General features: G+C 37.1%; 5 protein-coding genes across 7 annotated transcripts in view; 2 read left to right on the forward strand and 3 right to left on the reverse strand.

Moving 5' to 3' along the window:
• The first annotated feature begins 186 nt into the window (after positions 1-186).
• Positions 187-10534, forward strand: LOC111498936 (mitochondrial import receptor subunit TOM9-2-like). Its single transcript, XM_023150320.1, has 2 exons — positions 187-192; positions 9760-10534. The coding sequence occupies exons 1-2, from the start codon at positions 188-190 to the stop codon at positions 10205-10207; spliced, it is 453 nt and encodes a 150-aa protein (XP_023006088.1). The 5' UTR covers position 187; the 3' UTR covers positions 10208-10534.
• LOC111498932 (auxin-responsive protein IAA13-like) lies at positions 925-3778 on the reverse strand. Of its 2 annotated transcripts, none has more exons than XM_023150314.1 (5): positions 3209-3778; positions 1944-2200; positions 1742-1865; positions 1143-1204; positions 925-1062 (listed from the first exon to the last, which is right to left on the reverse strand). In XM_023150314.1, exons 1-5 carry the CDS (start codon positions 3607-3609, stop codon positions 1013-1015), a joined length of 894 nt encoding a protein of 297 aa, XP_023006082.1. In that variant the 5' UTR covers positions 3610-3778; the 3' UTR covers positions 925-1012. The 2 variants fall into 2 exon arrangements, with proteins under 2 accessions (XP_023006082.1, XP_023006083.1); XM_023150315.1 differs by having other exon boundaries at positions 1944-2197; positions 3209-3777.
• LOC111498924 lies at positions 7162-8994 on the reverse strand. The gene has a single exon (XM_023150285.1). It carries the CDS (start codon positions 8880-8882, stop codon positions 7314-7316), a length of 1569 nt encoding a protein of 522 aa, XP_023006053.1. The 5' UTR covers positions 8883-8994; the 3' UTR covers positions 7162-7313.
• Positions 10535-11731: 1197 nt separating the features above from the next.
• On the reverse strand, positions 11732-13683 carry LOC111498931 (cysteine-rich repeat secretory protein 3-like). The gene is made up of 3 exons (XM_023150313.1): positions 12698-13683; positions 12045-12158; positions 11732-11953 (listed from the first exon to the last, which is right to left on the reverse strand). Exons 1-3 carry the CDS (start codon positions 13482-13484, stop codon positions 11946-11948), a joined length of 909 nt encoding a protein of 302 aa, XP_023006081.1. The 5' UTR covers positions 13485-13683; the 3' UTR covers positions 11732-11945.
• A 2082-nt stretch (positions 13684-15765) lies between these two features.
• Positions 15766-21014, forward strand: part of LOC111498930 (TLD domain-containing protein 2-like) — a 6469-nt gene continuing 1220 nt past the window's right edge. The window contains exons 1-9 of one of the 2 annotated variants that reach the window (XM_023150310.1): positions 15766-16217; positions 16384-16503; positions 16866-17341; positions 17444-17516; positions 17594-17674; positions 18056-18119; positions 19054-19141; positions 19247-19331; positions 19553-20869. In XM_023150310.1, coding sequence (XP_023006078.1) covers positions 16113-16217; positions 16384-16503; positions 16866-17341; positions 17444-17516; positions 17594-17674; positions 18056-18119; positions 19054-19141; positions 19247-19331; positions 19553-19591 — 1131 coding nt within the window. In that variant the 5' untranslated portion in view covers positions 15766-16112 and the 3' untranslated portion in view covers positions 19592-20869. The remainder of the gene's footprint in view (positions 16218-16383; positions 16504-16865; positions 17342-17443; positions 17517-17593; positions 17675-18055; positions 18120-19053; positions 19142-19246; positions 19332-19552; positions 20870-21014) is intronic. The other variant, XM_023150312.1, reaches the window with a different exon arrangement.

Below are 21014 nucleotides of genomic sequence, written 5' to 3' on the forward strand. Positions count from 1 at the left end.
GAAAAAAGACTCAAATGGTACGATCCCTCTGTCTTAGAATTTAATTTTCCAATTATTCACTCTAACAAAGAGATGGTGTGATTTTTTGGAGCCAACCTGAGGCCTAGTTAGTATAGAATGAAAGGGACGACCCTAATGTTGTGTTGGCAAAGTCAACTTCTTGGGTTGCAGTCAGGAAAGAGAGGACATGGGGTCTCGGGATGCAAAATCCCGCACCTCATTAAAGATCATATTGGCACAGTCTCTTGGGATTGAATTGACTCTTTTTTCTCTTGTTTTCATCATCTCCAACCATACAGAATAGTCTTTCAAACGGGAGGAAGTTGGAGATCGACATCAAGTACGTATGGCCTTTATGGGCCGGATGCATGCTACAATGACAATTACAATGGAAAGAAAGGTTGTAAGGTGGAGCGAATCCAGAGAGATTGTCTCTGATCTAATTGTTTTCTACAACTCAAGAATATAAAGTTTGAATCATTGAAATCACGTATCAGCATGTTGTAGTGAATATGTACCCAAATCCTTATACACACCACCCGTCTCAGCCAGTGGTGAATATGTACCTAGGCCCTTGTATACACCACCTGTCACAACCAATCGTAAACAATTACATATCATTATCGAAAACAAACCCAAACTTATCAACAATAATAACTTGAAAGCCACAAACTTCTCATTTAGCAGCAGATTGCAACAAACAAAGCTCCATAGATATCAATCAAAGTGTTTTTCCCTTATGTACAGTATGAGAAAGCATCCACCCAGAGTATACACTTTTGTATGGTAACCACTCTATAGTAAGAGCTTTTACAGGCTTAAATCATATGGCCTATAAAGCCTCCCAAAAGAAAACCCCAAAACACCAAAACTAAAGCCAACAAGGAAACAAAAAACCACAGCAATCCATTTCTCATTCTCTTCTCTACTTCTTTTCTCTAGTCAAACTGTGCATTTTTCACGTTCGGGTATATCTAGGACGTACCCGAGCCGAGCCATATAGTAGCGTTTTTCAGATAGGCTTGCTCCTTTGTTTCGCTTTCTTATCTTGAGATCTTGGTGCTGCAATGAAGCTAGATTTAGGAAACATGTAAAACGAGCACAAGATAGGAAATCGAGTGCAGGAAGAGCTTATTGAATACCTAGTCCATTGGCTTCGGACGTCCTCATTATACGAAGCCTTCGAACAGAGCTCAAAAACATCCTAATCAATGAAAGTCATGAACTTATTGTAAGAACAACATAAAAGTGGAACTCTAACAACCCAGACCCACCACTAGCCGATATTGTCCTTTTTGAGCTTTCCCTCAAAGCTTTAAAACGCGTATGTTAGGGGAAGGTTTCCACATCCTTATAAAAGGTGTTTTGTTCTCCTCTCCAACCAATGTGGGACATCACAGGGACACAGTTCAAATGTTTAAAACATAACAAGACTTTTAGAAACAAGAGCCAACAATGCATTGATCTAGACAATTGAGATCAGATACATAAACGTTCCTCTCAAATCTCGAACCATTTAGTAAGTTATCTTCCTCGTTCGTAAGACACAATAGACTGAACTCCATGAACTAAAAGGGAACTTAAGTATGCCAATTTTCATCAAACTAGCTCAACTTTTTTCTCCGTTCTTAAAAAAGTTAGCAAGATTTTAGAACCAAGAGTCAAAACCGTGCATCCGGGCATCGATACAGCTGATCATAACTCAACATAGATATTAGATCTAGACTACAAAGAAACATACCTCCAAGGGACATCTCCAACAAGCATCCAATCCCCCTCTCTATCTTCATATGTAAGCACAAACTCAGAGGATCCATCCAAAAGCTTAGACAGTTTCTGTCCTTGTTCTTTGTCTCCACTTTTCCCTGAAGAACACCATGACCATACAAATAAATCAAAGCAAAAAATGAAGATATTTGTTCCTGGAAATTTCAAGAGCTAACCATTGGACTTGAAAAACATGTCCTCCAGCATAAGGGCCAAGGTCTCATAGCAAGAATGGGCATTGATATCCACTTTCCTCCCTATGACAACCCCATCGACATTCACTTTGACAAATCCTAGGTGCCCTTTTCCATCAACATCACATGCTTTGTTGTCCTTGGACTGCTCATCTTCCTCAGCCCTGGCTGTCTTTGCTTGGTTCACCAAGCTGTTCATCCTGTATGTCCTAATGGGTGGCCATCCCACAACCTGACTGCTTCCATTTTCAAACAAACATTTACAACAAGCTCATCAGAAAAGGACTCAAAAGTCTAAATTAATCCATCGTTTTTCCAGTTAGGAATCACGGCTCTTCACAATGGTATGATATTGTCCACTTTGAGCATAAGCTCTCGTGGTTTTGCTTCTGGTTTCCCCAAAAGGCCTCATATCAATAGAGATATATTCCTAATCATCCTCAACAATCCTCCTCTCGAACAAAGTACACTATAGAGCCTCTCCTGAAGTCTATGTAGCCCTCGAACAGCCTCCCCTTAGTTGAGACTCGACTCCTTTCTCTAGAGCCCTCGAACAAAGTACACCATTTGTTCGACACAGAGTCACTCTTGACTACACCTTCGAGGCTAGCAATTTCTTTGTTCGACACTTGAGAATTCTGTTGACATGGCTAAGTTTGATACCATGTTAGGAATCACAAACCTCTACAATGACATGATATTGTCCACTTTGAGCAATAGCTCTCATGGTTTTGCTTTTGGTTTCCCCAAAATGCCTCATACTATTGGAGATGCATTCCTAACCATCCTCAACAATCCTCCCCTCGAACAAAGTACACCATAGTGCCTCCCCTGAGGTCTATGTAGCCCTCGAACAACCTCCCCTTAATTGAGGCTCGACTCCTTTCTTTGGAGCACTCTGACAAAGTACACCATTTGTTCGAACTTTTGACTACACTTTCGAGGCTAGCAATTTCTTTGTTCTGACATTTGAGGATTCTATTGACATATCTAAGTTAAGGGCATGATTCTAATACTATGTTAGTAATCACGAACCTCCACAATGGCATAATATTGTTCACTTTGAGCATAAGCTCTCATGGGTTTGCTTAAGGCTTCCCCAAAAGGTCTCATACCAATGGAGATAGTATTCCTTATAAACGTATAATCATTCCCTAAATTAGCTAACGCGTACTCTCTTACAGCAATCTTAATTTCAGTAAATTTATAGCTATAAGAACAAACAAAAGGGGATAATCAGAACTAACTTGAGAGCAGTGGGGGATCCTCCATCATTAGGAGCAGAATCAGCAGCTCGTTTAGTCCCAGAAACAGCAACAGAACCATTACCCTCTCTTCCATGGAAACAAGAAGAGGAAGAACAAGAAGAAACAGAAGAGCCACCAAGAACAGGGAAATCCCGAGCAGTCAAAATCCGACCACGCTCACCCCAAGTACCACCGCTAACCTTCCCGCAGCCGCCAACGGCTAAACCAAGGCCCAATTCAAGGCCAGAGGAGGCAGGACAAGGAGACGGCTCAATCGGAATCTTACCCACAAAATCTTTCTCAAAAATCTTCATTCTAGGCTCATTGGGGTCGTTAATGGCGGACCCAGAAACAGACCCACCAACGCCAGAAGTGCGGAAAAGGCCCAAAGTACATTCCATTGAAGAAACAGAGAATTAGAAAGGGAAGGTTAGAGAGAATGGAAGAAGGGGAGGGGATTAAGAAGGTATTGAAAAACAGAGGAAAGGATGAAAAACAGAGCACAGAGAGAAGAAGCGATGGGGTCAGGATGTCTGGTGGTGCGCCTACCACTCATACCAGTAATCCATGCTTCCTCTTTTCCCCGACAACAATCATATTCCTTTATTCTAACAAACCCATTAATTAATAACAAAACATTTCATTTAACCTTTATATTCCAATAATTAATTTTAAAATTTTCATTTTATCCACCCGAGTTCAAGTCTCGATAGAATCAAATGAATATGCTTCTTTAACAATATCGAACTCTCCAGCATGCATATTAATATATTTGTATAGTGAATACATCCAGCCTAACTTAGCACTTCAGAGAGTATCGAGTGCAATACCTCGAATTTTTCAAAAGCTTCAATAATACTCTTAAACTTTCAAAAATACCTCGAATCTAAGATTCGAATCCCGATCAAATAAGTCTCAACTCCTTTATCAAAAAAATAAATAAACAAAAATTTTAAAATTGGTGTGGTTCTTATTGCAATCTTTTTTTTTTCCTCTAATAATTAAGTTGTGTATAATTAGATATAATTGGATTTTGTCTCATTTTTCATAGGCTTTTGGTCTTAATTAGTATCATGCTAAATCATTTCATTTTTTTAATAAGATATCGAAAAAAAATGACTATTTATATTTGTTAGAGTGGGAAACAAATAATTTCTTATCGTAACATCTCTTTAGTAGACGTATTTTAAAACCACGAAATTAACGGTGATACGTAACGAACAAAAGCGAACAATATTTGCTAGCAGTGAGATTTAACTGTTACAAATTGTATCGGAGTCAGACATTGAGCGGTGGGCCAGCAAGGACTCCAAGCCTCTAAGAGGGGGTGGATTGTGAGATCACACGTCGATTAGAGTTGAAAACGGAATATTTCTTATAAGAGTGTGAAAACCTCTGTCAAGTAAACAACGCTTTAAAATTTTGAGGAACTCTTGATATGAAAACTCAGAGAGAACAATATATGCAGTGGAGTTGGGCAACAAATGAAAACGTCATAATTATTAAAGAATAAAATTATGTTTTAATTCCTTATTTTATTTTATAATCGTCGTATTGCAACGCTCGACTGTAAAAAAAAAATCATGTTTATTTATTTATTTATTTGGAAAATACTTCTAGAAATAATTTTAAAACCATACTCAAAATAGAAAATATATATATATATATATATACTTTTATTGACACACATTTCATTGTAATTAATATTAATTATAGTAATAATTAAGGTCTTAAAAAATGTTTTCTTTTTAGCAGTAAAAGGCATATTTTAATTCTTTGTACTTTATTCTTCTTTGCTTTATACCTTTATGCTGTCTACTATTTTCAAGACAAATAATTATAATAATATTAAAGTTAGATGTCCAAAATAAATTCATTTAAATAGCCATTTAAAAAAGTATTTAAAATTTTAATACCCTTTAAAATAAAATTTTAAAAATGACTAAACTATTTATTACTTTTGTTTTTAAAGCTATTTTTTTTTTATTTTAATTGGACAGCTGTTATGCTAAACTTTTATGGTTATTGAAAATATTTTCATTTGATAAATAAAAGAATAAACTATTTATAAGTTAATTAATTATTTATTTATTTATTTATTAAACGCTAATGAATCAATAAAGGCAAAAAAAATTAATTTTGTGTTTATTTAGTATATATCTTTTAAATTTTTTTAATGAATTTACTAGATTAGAATAAAATTAAAATTATATATTCATCAATTAATTTAAAAAAAAAATAGAATTCAGTTAAAGATACATAAAGCAAAAAATAACTAAAAAAATATATTAATTACATTTAAAAGTTTATCAACTAAATCGGTAATTTAACATTTTTTTTATTTATAAAATTAAATTTATAATTTAACTGGGAGTAAAAATAGTTGGTAAATGGAAGGAAACAGGGGACAGGTGGGGGCCAATCACGTGGGCGAATGCCTCCCTGGAGGCCACGTCAGCCGACAGTATTAAAAAGTAGACAGGTGGCACCACTTTTCCCTCTTTCATTTGACATTTTTTTTAATTAAAAAAAAAAGGCCATTATTTTTCGTAAAATTAGTTACTCTCTTCTAAAATTAATATATATATATATATATAATTAAATTTAAATTTTTATTATATATTTTAAATTTTTTAATGTCTATTTGATATAAATTAAAATACTGTTATTATATATAAATATAAAATTTAATACTCGTTTTATATTAGTCATAATTTAATTATTTTAATAAATAGTAATTAGATTTATTTATTATTTTTAATCTTTGTCGATTGCTACCGACAAAGCATGAATATGGGAAAAGTAAGTTTGGAGTATTTTCGCTTTGATTATTACAATATATTTGACAATAATTATACATTTTTTAACCGTCGTAATTTGATAGAAATTTAAAGTAAATTCACCTTTTTTTACCTATATCATAATAATAACGATAAGCATGCAAAGTGAAATTCAAAAAAAAAAAAAAAAAACATAAATTAGATTTATTTTCTACGGTATAAAATTTTTTCGAACCAATAAGAAATTTTGAATAAAGAATGTTTCGTTATTCTCTCCAATCGACGGAGGATCCAGAGTGGATCCAACATCCTCATTGATTTGCCTTGGTATCGTGTTCATACGGTTGTATTAAATGATCCCGATTATTTTCTTTCTGTTCATATAATGCATACAGCTCTAGTTGCTGGTTGGGCTGGTTCAATGACTCTATACGAATTAGTTGTTTTTTATCCTTCTAATCTTGTTCTTGATCCAATGTGGAGACAAGGTATATAAATTATACCCTTCATGAATCGGGGGTTGGAGTCCCAGTATCCTCATTGGTTCACTTAAAGTGTAGCTTTAATATCATTTGTAATAGTCAAATCCTGGACTTTCCCTTTAAGGACTTAGCTTGAGATTGTGATTGAGGGTTCCAAGGACTTGTAAACCAAAAACATTTTGAGTCATATAATAGAATAGGAGTTTGTCACGTTAAATCAAATAAATTTTAAATTTTAAATGTTTTTATTCTAGAAATTTCATAATTTTCTTTAATCTAATTTATATCATTCATAAATAAAAAAATCCGAATTTAACAAATTCACTACTAGAATTTAAAGAAATTAAAATTGATTTGAAAATGCAAGAACACAAGTAGAATTATATGTTATATTATTATTATTTATTGAAGAATAATAAAATGAATACACATAAAAATAGAGAGATCATGAATATATGAACAAATGGTTCCATTAAAATAAACAAAATATTCACAAATCAATCCAATTACATTTGTTAAAAAAAAAAATGAAGTAAAATTTCTTTCCCATTTTGTTTTAGATTTAAAGTATTTTTTTTTATTTATTAGAAATTTAAGAAATAAAAAATAAAAAATAAAAAATCCAAAACAAGTTTAGAGAAAGAATGGCGTATTGTAGATTGACGTGACTGACACTGCCTGGCTGTCTCTCTAAATTGTCTTTCCTCCTTATCCTGTAGGGTCAAACTTGTCTTTTTCAAAAATTAAACGATGCGTTTTGTTACGTTACGGTTTGATTTTAATTCGGTGCGGGCCGGTTGGGTTCAACCCGACCTTGGCCAGTTCGTCTTCTAACCATTTTTTTTACGTGATGCTCAAATGGCCTGCCGACGGGCTACGGGTAACACGGCCGTTGGCGGGTTTCTTCGATGTCTTTGGCGATCCGCCGCAGACTATGGAGCATTCGCAGCCGCAAATGTTGCTGAAACAAGAAAATAAACTGCCGCCGTCGCTATGACGGCGTTCGGGATGGTCTTCGCTCGGCGGAAAGCTTGTAATCTCGCCGCGGTCGTACACCGGTGGAAGATCTGTCCGCCACCGCTCCAGCTTCGACTGTAGACCCTCAACGCTATCGTTTAGGCTCATCCCACCAACAATCGAGCTTTCGTTGCTGTCGTCGGTTTTCTGCGTCGCCATTTGTGCAGCTACCTCCGACGGTGACGGACCAAGCGTCGATTCCGTCAAAAACGCGCCGCCTAAAAACGATTTCCTCGGCGTTGTATAGGTAAATTCGTTGTGTCTATGGTAAGATGATTTCCCGTTCATCGGCGTTGATCTTCTCGGCGTCGCATATTTCTCGTGCATTGGTGTTGCTCTGGCAGTACCACCGCCGCCACCGCCGGTCAGCCTCTGTGGAGTCCTGAGCGGCGTCGCGTAAGGCATTTTATCGAACCTCGAATTCGGCGTTTCTTGACCCTGTTTCGAAATGGTTTTCTCTTGGGATGGCTTTTTCCATGCCGGAGAGTCGCCGGGATTCATTTTCTGGACTGGTTTTTCCGGCGGTGGCTCCGGGTAAACTTCAGAGCCGCTTAAAATGCTGGATTGTTTGATTTTTTCCCTCTTGGTTACCATTGCAGAGCTTGACCCACTGATCATCGAATTAGCCTTCCTGGGTTTCTCTCTTCTTCTGATCGTAATGGACCCACTGATCATCGAGCTTGATTTGGATCTCCCCTTTTTCTTGTTCTTCCGCGTAATCTCCGACCCATTCACCATAGAGCTTGCTCTGGATTTTGCTCCCTTTCCCAGCATTTCCGAGCTTCGAACCGCCGACCCCACCATGGAACTAATATCGCTCTTCGACCGCCGGAACTCCGGCCACTTGACAACCGTGGGAGTCCCATGGTGATTGCTAAATGGGTCCTCCTCCCCCATTAGATTCCGGTACCCAATCGCCGAGGTACTCAAGTGCGAGTACAACGGCATACTCCTCATCGAGCTATGAAGCAGAGCAACCCCAATATTCAAAATCCCCTGCGGCCTCCCTGACGGCCGCCGGACCTGTAAAGCAACAAACCGCATCCCGACTTGCGGCTGCTGACTAAACTGGTGTAATCGCGGCGGAGTAGGGATGAGATTCCCAACAAGAATCCGAACAGTCCCAACATGAATGTCTTTAAACCAATGCAAGGCGTAGATTTCAATCATCACCGCCGATGTGTCGGAATGTAAGAACTCGTCGTCAACGCGGAACACGAACTTGTCGTTCCACGTTGGGTTGTTGTGGCCGTGAGTGTCGACGCGGGTAGAGAGTTTCCGGTCAGGGTGAACCGAGGCGATGGCGTAGGTTCTCATCGAACGAGATACCGGTGCCAAATCCTGAGCGGAGATTAGATTCAGCTCTAGAAGCTGAAATGGGTTCAATATCGACATGGTTGGGAAGGGTTGGGCGTTGGGGAAAGTGGCTAGATCGACGGCGGAGAGTGGTGGGACCGGCTCAACGGCTCCTCCCCTCGGAGGAGGGTGGAGGGGAGAGCATTAAAGGGGAAAATCCGAAAAAGAGGAAGGAAAGGAAGAATTTGTGATAACCTCCCCTGTTTTGTTAGGGAAGTAGAAACCAAAAGCAGGGGAGGGCCGACAGGAACGGAGAATTTCGTTTTATTTTCTTTATTTTTAGTCAAATTCGAGTGTTAACCTCGTCAAAACAGGGGAGGGCCGACAGGAAATTAACTAAATTTGGCTGCTGACGTGGCACATTTTGATTGGTCTTATGAATTCCAATTATTTTGTAATTTTTACTTTTCTTTTTGTGTAAAATATTTATTTATTTTACATTACATTCCAAAGGTTAAAAATGTTATCGAGAATAAATAATTTAAAATGCTTTATAAAATTAAGTATTTGCAAATTTTCATTTATTTAAAATTTGACAAAATTAATTGGCCAAACAACACCGCCCCTTAATCGAGGCTCGACTCCTTTTCTTTTAGAGTCCTTCGTCCGACATTTTAGAGTTTAAGGCATGACTCTGATACTATGTTAGATGAACACGAATCTCCATAATGGTATGATATTGGCCACTTTGAGCATAAGCGAAAGATATTAATAACACTCTATAAGGCTATTTTTAAATAAAGTATTAAGCGTTTATATATATATATTTAAGTTTAAGGTTATTATATTTTTTAAAATTAATTGTAATGGGCCTATCAAGTTTGAAATTGGGCTTCTTGTAGACTTCTCTATTGGGTTGTTTTTTTTTTCAAGATCCAAACGTCCTAGAAATAAGAGATTTTCCCAAAATTTTCAGACATTCATCCAAAACCCTAAATTCATTTTTCGTTTCAATTTTTTCAGCTCTCTCTGTTGAGAAAGCGATCAGTGTATCTATTAGATCACATCGATTCTTCCTTCCACTGCTTCAAATTCCTGTTCGGTATCCTTTCATGGCGTCTCGAGGTAATAAGCGGCCTTCTATTACCGATGGCGATGAGAATTTAGGCGTTCTATCTAGGGTTTCTCGTTCCGTCTCCGATTCCCAAATCGTCCGGCGGGCGAAGAGCACAGCTTCCGACGCTGCCTTCGTTACCCAAAAACTCCTCCGTAGTACTGGTAAAGCTGCGTGGATTGCAGGGACGACTTTTCTCATTTTGGTGGTGCCGCTCATCATTGAGATGGATCGCGAGCAGCAGTTCAATGAGCTCGAGATGCAGCAGGCGAGTCTACTTGGTACTCCGGCCACTGCTGCTCCTAAATGATTTACTTGAGGGCTTCAGGTTAAGGCTACTCGATGATGTTGTTGCTGTTTAGGGTTTTCTATGGGTTTTGGATCGAATTTGATTGTGGAATGTGGATGGCGTACAATGCCGTTCCTCTTTTCATTTGAGTGGGTTTAGAGACTGAGGTTTTAGAGAGTTAGAGTTTGTGTTGCAAAATTATATGAATGGAATTCAGAATCAATTGAATTTTCTTCTCATAAAACTCTTGATAGCTGTTGTAAACTTATTTTATGTTTGTTTCCTGTGAGAAATTGCTTGATGCTCAGAAATCAGCAGAAAATAAACATAATTTTTTTCATGCTCTACAATTGACTGTTTTGCTTCATTATTCGTCTTTCATGAACTGGCGTTGTGGATCTTGTTAGATGTTGCAGCCATAAAATGGAGCTACAGATTGATTGGCCAGATTTACTTTGTTCTTATGTTCTCATTTTCAGGTTCCTAAGAAATAAAGCTCATTAGGATGATTGAGTTTGGGTCATTATTTTCCCTCAGACAAGCTGTTGAGTTCTTTTTGTTAGAATTTGGCTCAAAATTAACAGAACAGCTTTTCAAATCCTCTCCTTACTGGGTTACTCTACAACCCATCCTTCCTTTTTTTTTTTTGTTTCCTACTTGGTACCTATCTGTTGGATGCTACTTTCTATATATGATTTTGTTGTTTTATCTGCAAACTTTTGTAATTTGAAACCCGATTCCAAACAACATTGACTTTCTGAAATTATAGCATCTCTGAATGGTCTGAACATGGGATGTGACCATATTTCTTTGTTCAATTCTGACAATCCATACATGTTCACTGACTGAGAACAGTGAAACCAGTTTGTTCTAGCAGAATTATGATGTGCTGCTGTTTCCCTTTCCTCCTACCTTAAGCAATTTCTAGTCTTTTTTATGCCTCTGTTTTGAAGTTTGTGCAGAATTGGAGAAATTTGCTCGCTAGTCAAATGTAATGGGCCAAGTTTGAGGTATGCATTTTTTTTTCAATTGGGTTTCTGCTGAGGATAGCTCTGATTTCTCCAGAAGTTTATAAGACCCTTTTAAAAAAAAAAGTTTCAAATTTGTAGTTTTGAGCTTGTTTGGAAATATTCTGAACTGCAAGTATAACTAACGATTGTACATGCTCTAATATCCCAGGTCTTCAATGTTGCATCTTTTTTTTTTAAGGTGTTAAAAATTCACTAATTTATTAAATATAATAGAAATATTAACTCTTTGTAGCTCGACCAAGTAGTCAAAGGTTGTGAACTAAGTTCCTAGCGATGGTATGGAGATGAAATCCTAAAGCTAGCAGCTTTTTTTTTTTTATAAAAAAAAACATATAAGATTTGGGTTAGGAAGATAAAACCAGATTCTGGAGATAAGAGAAAAGAGACAAAACACCCACATGGCTGAAAAGGAAGCAATAATTATATATTTTTTAAATAAAAAATATATATAACATACACCAAAAAAAACAAAGAAAAAAAGAAAAAACATTCTTCACTTCTCCTTCAGTTTTGATTTTTTTTTTGTATCTTTCATTCCTTCCATGCATTGATTCCTTCTTCTCTTCTCAGGAAAAGCTTCTGACCCCAGTGGAATGAACCGTCTTTGTCAACCCAAAAAAATCCAAGTCCCCACAAGAACACATTATCTTTCTAAAACAAAAGCAAAAGGAGATCAAAGCGATTTGATTCTTTTTCACCTCAGTAGAACATTCACTCTTTCCCCTGCATCAATAATCTGCAGATAGAAGATGAAGTCAATGAATCAATGGAAGTTTTGCGAGCAAAAACGGCACAAAATTGAATCAAACCCATGTTTTGATGCATACCATCATGTTTCTTCTTCAAACCTCTGATGAAAAGCAAGAACATGACCACAAATCCCACTCCTGCTGCCCCTCCTAATATCACTGCCACTGTCTTCCCTGTGTTTTGCCCCATCCCTAACACCAAATGTAACCTTTCATATTACCACAGTTGCAGAAAAGTCTACCATAACAAGTTTAGTTCAGTTTCAAAGAATGAGAAGAAAACAAAACTCAATGCCCTCTTTTATCCGTAATGAGAATGAGCTCCTTCAGGAAATGTTTCGTTAGCTCTGGTGGTATAAGTTTATCTAGTCTCTGTTTAGATGGTTAGGGAACCACGACTCCACTTTGAGCATAAACTCTCATGGATTTGATTTTGGTTTCCAAAAGACTTCATTCCAATGGAGATAGTATTCTTTATTTATAGACTCATGATTGACTCTTACTTAGACGATGTAAGACTCTTTCTCAACAATTCTCCCCTCTACCATAGAGCCTCCTCTAAGACCTATGAAGCCCTTGAACACCCTCCCCACTCCTTAATTACTCCTTAATTAGCCAATATGAGACTCCCCTAACAATCCTCAAAGTAGATTTCCTAGAATAATGAGTTGCAGAAACCTGTGCTTAGTTTGAGATTTATAGAGTCAGATGGGGAGTTTCTGGGTTTTTACCTGATGGAGATGAAGAATATGATGAAGAAGAAGAAGACGAGGGAGTGGACGATCTCGTAGGAACCCCATTTGGGTAGTAACTGTAGCTGATGAAGCACCTATACAAATAAACTTGCCCTGAAATTGAACTCCCACATTCAACCTGAGCTCTCTGGACAGCATGCTTCACACACTCACCACAATCCGAATCCCCCAAATCTCCCTCACATTGCGCCAACACATACAGAGATTGATAGTTAGTAGTGTAAAACCCATGGCCACTCACCACGCCATTCTCCAACACCGACAAACCCGTGTCCCTCCTCTCCTCAAACCCACTTCCAGCAATGTTCGTAGCCCCACAAGTTTTATACAGCATTTCAAACCCTGAAATCTGAGCAAACCCAGGAAACTCATACACCAAATAGCAGCCCGACAGCTGAACTCTAGCGGCAATGGTTCTGCCGCACAGACTATCAGCCAATTCCGGGAGCTTACTTACACAGTTATAGCAATCGGAGTTCCTGAGGTCCCCTCGACACTGGAAGAGGCCAGTGATGGCAGTTCCGGCAGTGCCGGAAGTGGTTTTGTAAAACTTTGAACCTTTGGCAGATTGTGAAACTAAAGAGCCAAACAGAGCAGCAAGGGCTTGTGAATAAACGCCATTTGGATCTGAGAATCCTTGTTTGGCGCAGCCCTTGTAGACCAAAGTGGTGTAATCAGAACCAGATTCAACCAAACAAGCAACATAAACAAGGAATACAAGGAAGAACAAGAAGAACAAGAAGGGTTTGGAGTAAGAACCCATCTGGGATTTCCTCTTTAATGCCTCAAATCATGTGAAGATTTCGATTTCAATGGAACATTTCTCGGATTTGAGAGATGGGTTTTGGTTGAATCTGAAGAAAAATGGAGGGTTAGTCCATTTCAAAGCCTACCTCTCTCTCTCTCTCTCTCTAAAATGTGCAGATGAGAGAGAGGGGAATCTTTTTCCTCTTCAGTCCCCACTCAGAAACTGAAACTTGGGGAGAAGGAAAAAGTTGGGGGGAAATGTCATTTTTATTGAGATACTGAAATGGTGAACCCAAACCCCATTAAAGTACGGAAGTTTTAAGGTCTCCACGGAGAATGAGAACAAAATGTAGAATTAAAAATACAGAATTCTGGGTGTTTGGTAAGGGAAGAGTAGTGATTTCCATTATTTTAAGCATTGTTTGTTACATTTGTACTATGTTATGCCAAATTCCATGTGATTAAATGAGTTTAATCCTAAAACGATATTAATATATTATTTGCATGTGCGTTCAAGATTAGTGGTTATTTAGTAACGGTTGTAGATTGGTTTAATAGTTAAATAACTAGGGGAGCTTGAAGATAAGTGGATACTTGGTAATTATCGTGGATCGATTTAATAGTTAAATACTGAGGTGAGATTAAAGATTAGTGGACACCTAGTAATGGTTGTGGATCGGTTTAAAGTTAAATGTTGAGGTGGACTTGAAGATTAGTGGATACTTAGTAACTCCTATGGATCAGTTTAATAGTTAAATACCAAGGTGGGCTTGAAGATTAGTGGATGCCTAGTAACTACTATGGATCAGTTCAATGGTTAAATACCGAGGTTGGCTTGAAGATTAGTGGATACCTAATAACTGTTGTGGATCAGTTTAGTTAAATACAGAGGTGGGCTCGGTGGGCTTGAAGATTAGTAGATACTTAGTAAATGTTGCGAATTGGTTTAATAGTTAAAAACCGAGGTGAGTTTTAAGATTAGTTGATACCTAGTAAGTGTTGTGGATCAGTTTAATAGTTAAATACCGAGGTGGGTTTGAAGATTAGTTGATACCTAGTAAGTGTTGTGGATTGGTTTAATAATTAAATACTGAGGTGGGCTTATCGAGTCCTTTTTTTCCTATAATTAAGGTTCTATCCACTAACTTATGATCAAATTGACCTATAGACGAGTGTCATGGTCATAAGTTAGATCCTACGCGTGACAAGCTTAAACAGAAAGTTATTTACATACGTTTTACGCATGATCACTTTAGATAACGCTTGCATCCTTTACAGGGATGAAATGATGTCGTCATTGCTCGAAAATGATCGAAGTCATTTTTTTACGAATAATCAGGGCATAATTATTTGTAGGAAATTTGAAAAGTATGAACAAAAAACTGCTTTTGAAATGATTGATCAATGGTTTTGCGAACAATTCTTTAGTTTTATTCCAATGGTCGAAAATGTTCGAACAGCCAGCTCAGATCCAGCCCGAAGTAGGCCCATATTTTAGTGGGCCCTATTGGCCCATGAAAAATACTAAAGATTCGCCTCCCTCACGCATTTTGTGCCAAAAAAATAAATAAAATTACGCGATAATCAAATAAATATATATTTAATTATATGGTTATTTTTCTTACTACTTTGTTTGGAATTTTTCGAAAATAATAATTTTATTTATATGGTAACATGAGTAGAGTATTATCTGCGTATATGAACCTTATATATGTGTATTTATTGTACCAGCTCAAGTCCACCGCCAGTAGATTTGTTCTTTTTGAATATTGTGATAGTCTACATCGGTTGGATATGTGAGCGAAACATTTCTTATAAGGGTATAGAAACTTTCCTTACCTGTGTTTAAAACCGTGAGGTCAATGATGATACGTAATGGACAAAAGCAAAAAATACCTTGTAGTAGTAGGTTTGAGCTGTTACAAATAGTATCAGAGCTAGACACCGAGTGAAAAATATCTGGTAGTAGTAGGTTTGAGTTATTACAAATGGTATCAGAGTCAGACACCAAGTATAAAATATCTTGTAGTAGTAGGTTTGAGTTGTTACAAATGGTATTAGAGCCAAATATCAAGTGGTGTGTCAGCGAGGATGCTGGCTCCAAATGCATTTTAAAACCTTAAGGCAAAGTCCGGAAGAGAAAGCCCGGAGAAGATAATATAAACAATCTATGTATATATATATATATATATATATATATATTAGAAATAACATTAAAAGTTTTTTTTTTTTAACCATTTTAAAAGTAGGAAAATCTATTAAATATAAAAATTATAATTTGAGGATGCTAAATTGGAATATGCGAAAGCCAAATGGCAAAGACGTTTCAAAAACAGCGCGAAACGCCGAGTGTGAAAATCTTTGACAGAGAATCTCTCGTCTCCTCCTTCCATAATTTATCAGTTCCTTTCTGTCTTCTGCAACCGATTGCGGTTTCGGGAGTGATTCATTACCACACGCCATCCCTCTGTCTCTTCCACCGGCCGCCTTCGCTTCCTTCTATATCTTCTTCATTTCTTCAAACATGGGGAATCCATACCCAAAGCTTGAACAACACACAGAAGCTTGAAGGTCGAAGAAACCCCAGCTTGAAAGTTCAATCGATTACCCTTTTTTCATTTTGATATTTTTTTGTTTGACCAAAATGCATGCGTTGAGGGAGAAATTCTACGGGAGGTTCTCCAGCCTCTTCTCCTATTCCACTAGCTCGGATCCTCCTAAATCGCTGCCGCCTGATCCTCATACTCAGGTTCTTCGTTTTTGTCTTCTGTTTGATAGCTTGTTTGTGCGATTGTTTGTGATGTTTTTCGATTGAATGATATGCTGGAAGGTTTTGTGTGCTTTATAGAGATTGTGCAATTTGGCATTCGGCGTTTTGTGAGTTATTTGAAAATGGGATTAATGATTTCATCTAGGGCTTTGAAGAAGGGCTGCCACAGACCACAATGTCTGTGTACTCTTTAGTATTAATGTCCTCATGGGTCCAAGTATTCATAGGAAACGAGATATATGACTCAGGAGGAATTATGTTTGAGGTATTTAAGGCCTTGCGTTTCTTGAAGTGTTCTTGATATTTGATTCACATTTTGTAGTTTTTTGGGGTTTTTTCCCCATACAAAATTGCAATGGCTTGGGTGCTTGAAATGGTAACAGGCCTGAGGCTGAGATAACAGAATCAAAGGTTTTGTGAATTTTAACTTACAAGTTGCTAGTATATGGCTTAGGCTTAGTTACTTCAGTTCCTCCATCCCCTAGTATTGAGCTCCATAACTGCTTGATAGGCGAAACTAGTATATGATTAGAGGTTTTGATCTTCATGCCTTGTCTCCTTTTCTCCGTCAGATTCATTTGTGAATTTGGTTCCATGTTGGCTTGTGACATGGTTTTAATTATGTAGGTTAGGCCGTCGAAAGGAAGAAAATCACTGTCTTCATATTTGTCCTTAATAATCCCTTCCAAACATGGATCTAAACCCACTGATTCTCGTCAAGATACCAATGCAGTTCAAACTCCCTCAGTTCGATATAGTGATGCAAACAACGATTTCCAGGAGGAAGGGTCTGATGCTTTTTTAGAATGTAGTATACTATGCAAGGCTGAAGAAATACCTCATAATCAGGGAGAAACTAAGGTTTGCGGTTCAGCACATGAGAAGGTAAAACTGAATGAACTTGGCGTTGATGATGACCCGCCATCTGGAAACAGCAATTCTAGTTCAGATGTATTTGAAGAGGCTATGGAGCGCCCTACCCCAAGAAACCCCTTACCAGACATCATGGATGAGTCGGCCTTTATCACTGCAGACTTGTATGATTTCCTGGGATGTTGTCTACCCAACATTGTGAAAGGGTGCCAATGGGTCTTACTGTACAGGTAGTTCAGCTGAAATATTTTAGCTTTGTCCCATAATGAATTAACATTTTAGGTTTATATTTGATCTGTGATGCGATTTATTACATTTCATATGAAGGGCAGTACGATGAAGCATGGTATATCTCTTCAAACTCTTATTCGCAAGAGCCACGATCTTTCTGGCCCTTGTTTACTGGTATGTTATCCGATGACTGTATGAGTTTCACTGATGATGGCACTTTTACATGCTAAAACTGTAGTTATTTGTTCTAGATTGTTGGAGATACTCGAGGTGCAATATTTGGTGGTCTTCTAGAATGCCCGTTGAAGCCTACAGCCAAAAGAAAATATCAAGTTGGTAGCTTTTTCTTGTAACTCCCTTCCCTTCAAAATGGTAGCACTTTTGATTTTGAGGGTAGGGAAGGCAATTGCCTTTTAGAAGTTCTCTTAGCTGCTTCATTTTAAATTATAACATTTTCCTCAGTTTCAAGTCGACTTTCTACATGTTAATATAAACTATAAAACGTATGTTGTCTTTAGCCATAAAAAGAGATGAAATATCTTGTTATATTCATGAAAATTCTGAGGTAAAGATGGCTTCTTTTTGCATTAGTTTATTACTCTGGAATGAATGTAAGGTTGTAATTTAGAATTCTTATGAACTACGTAGGCTTATATTTCTTTATCATTTATATTGTAACTACAATCTAATTATTGTGGTCGTGTATTTGATAGGGAACACACCAGACATTTGTTTTTACAACGAAATATGGCGACCCAAGGCTCTTTCGAGCAACTGGTGAATATTCTGTTTTTGCCTGCCACACGTGTTTTTTCTTAGAGGATTCACAGTCATGCTGTTAAATATATCAATCCTGTATTATTTATTGCTCATGTCTATAATTTTTAAAGTTCTCTTCAGTCAACACTAAATTATGATATATTAGTCAGCTTATAATCAATTTATCTCATTTATACGCGTTTTCCTTTGTCTGTGGGTAGATATGAATATATCAATTGAATGTCTTGTGGAAATTCATGGTCTTCACTGTTCGTTTTCCCTTGTGCTTACTATATTTCTACCACAAAAGAAGCATAATATTTCTTCTTTATTTCCTTTGTTGGAGGGCTTCCTCCTTGTATTTTCATCTGAGGAGACTTTTCTGACAAGGAGACATTGATGATATGTCCTAGTTTTACCCTTTGCAAGGAGTTTATCTTCACTTGGGATATAGTGAGTCATATTTATCTCTTTTGAAGTCCCAATGAGTTTTTCTTGTAAATTTGAATCCATTAGAAGATCTCTCATCCCGCTCATGGGAGAATTAACATCAACTTTGTCTAAAGGACGTTATCTATGGTGTTTGGCATCGTTTGGGATTCTCTAAAAATAAGTGTCAAACGATTTGAATCATATTTTATGGATGCGTTACTTTTCTTGAAAACCTAGGACAAATGTTTGGAGATTTTTTGAGTTAGTTTGGCTCCAAGTGGGCTTGTCATGCTCCGTTGAGTAGTTGATTTTTTGAGTTAACTTGTAATTACTGTTCTTAAATTTTCTCTGAGTAAATTTTTTCAGACGCTCTTTGGTTTTTGGCTTTTGCTTTTGTAACTTCATTTTTGTTTACCATTGAAAAACAAGACTCTCCTATCTCTTCCCAGCAAATCTCCTTTAAAGAGGCCATAATTCTGTTCTTTTTTTTTTTTTTTTTTTTATCTGTGCACTGATTCAGGAGCCAACCGCTATTATTATATTTGCTTGAACGATTTACTAGCACTTGGTGGCGGTGGTAGCTTTGCCTTGCGTTTGGATGGTGACTTGTGAGTTTGTTTTTCTTTGGAACTTTTTCCTACCACTCTTGTTCTATGGGAGAATTTACTAAATTGTTCTTTTTTTTTTCTTTTTTCTTTTTTTCACGTAACAAGATTAAGTGGAACAAGTGGGCCATGTGACACATTTGATAGCGTATGCTTGGCGCATGACCTAGAGTTTGAGCTAAAGAATGTTGAGGTAAAATTAAATTCCCAAACGTTCAAGGCTTATGCATTGAATATCCACCAATTGAATGGATGATAGATCCATCATTTTAAAATATTGCAAAATTCAATCAGAGGTACCGTTGCTCTATAAGTCACCTGTCATTATATCATGTGCTTTCTGTGACACAGTATAGCGATGCACACGCCTTATTCCACTATACCTCTTTACATAAGCTTTTGTGTTTCTTGCAGTTGTGGGGTTTTGCACATGCGTCAAGATACTTAACCTGAAGACTTGTTCTGATTCTTTTCAGAGTTTGTGCTCATATTTAATAATTTGTGACTATATTCTTCATAATCCGTTTTTTTATTTTATTTTATCTATTTTATTGATTATTAAATTAAAAGTTATCTATCATTTAAAAGAAGCCTTTACCTTTTTTCTGTGTGTGTGTGTGTAATACGATGTATCAGATTAACAATTCTTTCTTGTTGTACTGTTGACCGCGATTAATCGCTAAAGTTGTCAGTTTCAAGTGTAGACCACAATATCAAGAATTAGTGAATTTGACTGGTGAAATTTCATGCTTCTTATTGAGTATTGATCGGAACATCATACTGACATTTAGTGTTTCCCCTTAATGAAAATCAAAGGACATCAATTTCACTCGGTTTTCATTAACAACACAACAAATAATGAAGAAAAAGAAATTTAGAAGTTTGGGAATTAACTTTGCTTGATCAAATGATGTAAATTAGTTTATATCAAAGTGTGATGTAGGTCGATCTCTTAGAAGACTACTTGTAGGTGTTTGTGAGTCCATAATCCTCAGTTTTGAGTGCCAGGGTTCTTTGTTTACTTTATTACCTAATAGCTTTGATGTCAAAATACGAAAGCATCTCTTGATGATAAAATGCTGCCCCAATGAAGAAAGAAAATACTCTCAACGAGTTTTCTTCCCAAGAGGAAACTCCATCTTGGAGAAGAAGCTTCCGGTGTAGGAGAGAATGCCAAAGATCCTTTCTTTTAGGATAACTCCTTTTTTTCTCCTTTTAGGATGAAAAAGACCTAGGAGGGCACCCTCCTGTGAAGTTACATCCCTCTAATTTGAGGGTTCCCTCCATATGAACGAATGAGAGAGAACTTTGAGTATTTTTATTAAGTGGAGGAAGTATTTTCTGGATTTTTAGAATGATGGATTATTATTATTATTATTATTATTATTATTTTACTTCAACATGGTGAGATTCGAACCTTTATCCTTCTAGTCTATGGTACATGCCTAAACGGGTCAAGCTATGCTCAGGTGACGTAATGTGTGTTAATTTTATGCTTTGGTTGTTTTACCTAGATGCTAAGCATGGAACTGGTTCTTCCTCATGAGGTTTTGGTTTCACTTAACACTCATGGGTCACTATGTTTCTTGGGTTTTGATGCCCTGGATCGTTGACGAAAGATTCTCAGTATGCTTGAAAAACACTATGGTACGAATTCTACTTGTTATGAAAGACACTAAGTCTTCCGGTGCAGTTCATTACTTCCATCACTTGCCAATAGCAGATGGACAGGTAAGAGATCTCTCCTCTCTTGATCATATTGAACTAATATCTGTTGTCTTTTATTCATTGATCCTCTTGTATGCATGCTAATAGAAAATCATTGGGCATAAGTGAAAACTAGGCACGATGGACCCCCCCCCCCCCCCCCCCCCCC

This window comes from Cucurbita maxima, unplaced genomic scaffold (genome assembly GCF_002738345.1).
Source record: "Cucurbita maxima cultivar Rimu unplaced genomic scaffold, Cmax_1.0 Cma_Scf00026, whole genome shotgun sequence".
In the NCBI taxonomy this organism is placed as follows: domain Eukaryota; kingdom Viridiplantae; phylum Streptophyta; class Magnoliopsida; order Cucurbitales; family Cucurbitaceae; genus Cucurbita; species Cucurbita maxima.

Coding starts and splice junctions, on each gene's coding strand:
- LOC111498924 (XM_023150285.1), bottom strand. CDS start 8,882: ATGTCGATATTGAACCCATTTCAGCTTCTAGAGCTGAATCTAATCTCC.
- LOC111498931 (XM_023150313.1), bottom strand. CDS start 13,484: ATGGGTTCTTACTCCAAACCCTTCTTGTTCTTCTTGTTCTTCCTTGTA. Junction 12,159..12,697: donor ATATTCTTCATCTCCATCAG/GTAAAAACCCAG, acceptor ATTTGGTGTTAG/GGATGGGGCAAAACACAGGG.
- LOC111498932 (XM_023150314.1), bottom strand. CDS start 3,609: ATGGAATGTACTTTGGGCCTTTTCCGCACTTCTGGCGTTGGTGGGTCT. Junction 1,205..1,741: donor GTTGGAGATGTCCCTTGGAG/GTATGTTTCTTT, acceptor TTCATTGATTAG/GATGTTTTTGAGCTCTGTTC. Junction 1,063..1,142: donor GTCCGAAGCCAATGGACTAG/GTATTCAATAAG, acceptor GCTTCATTGCAG/CACCAAGATCTCAAGATAAG.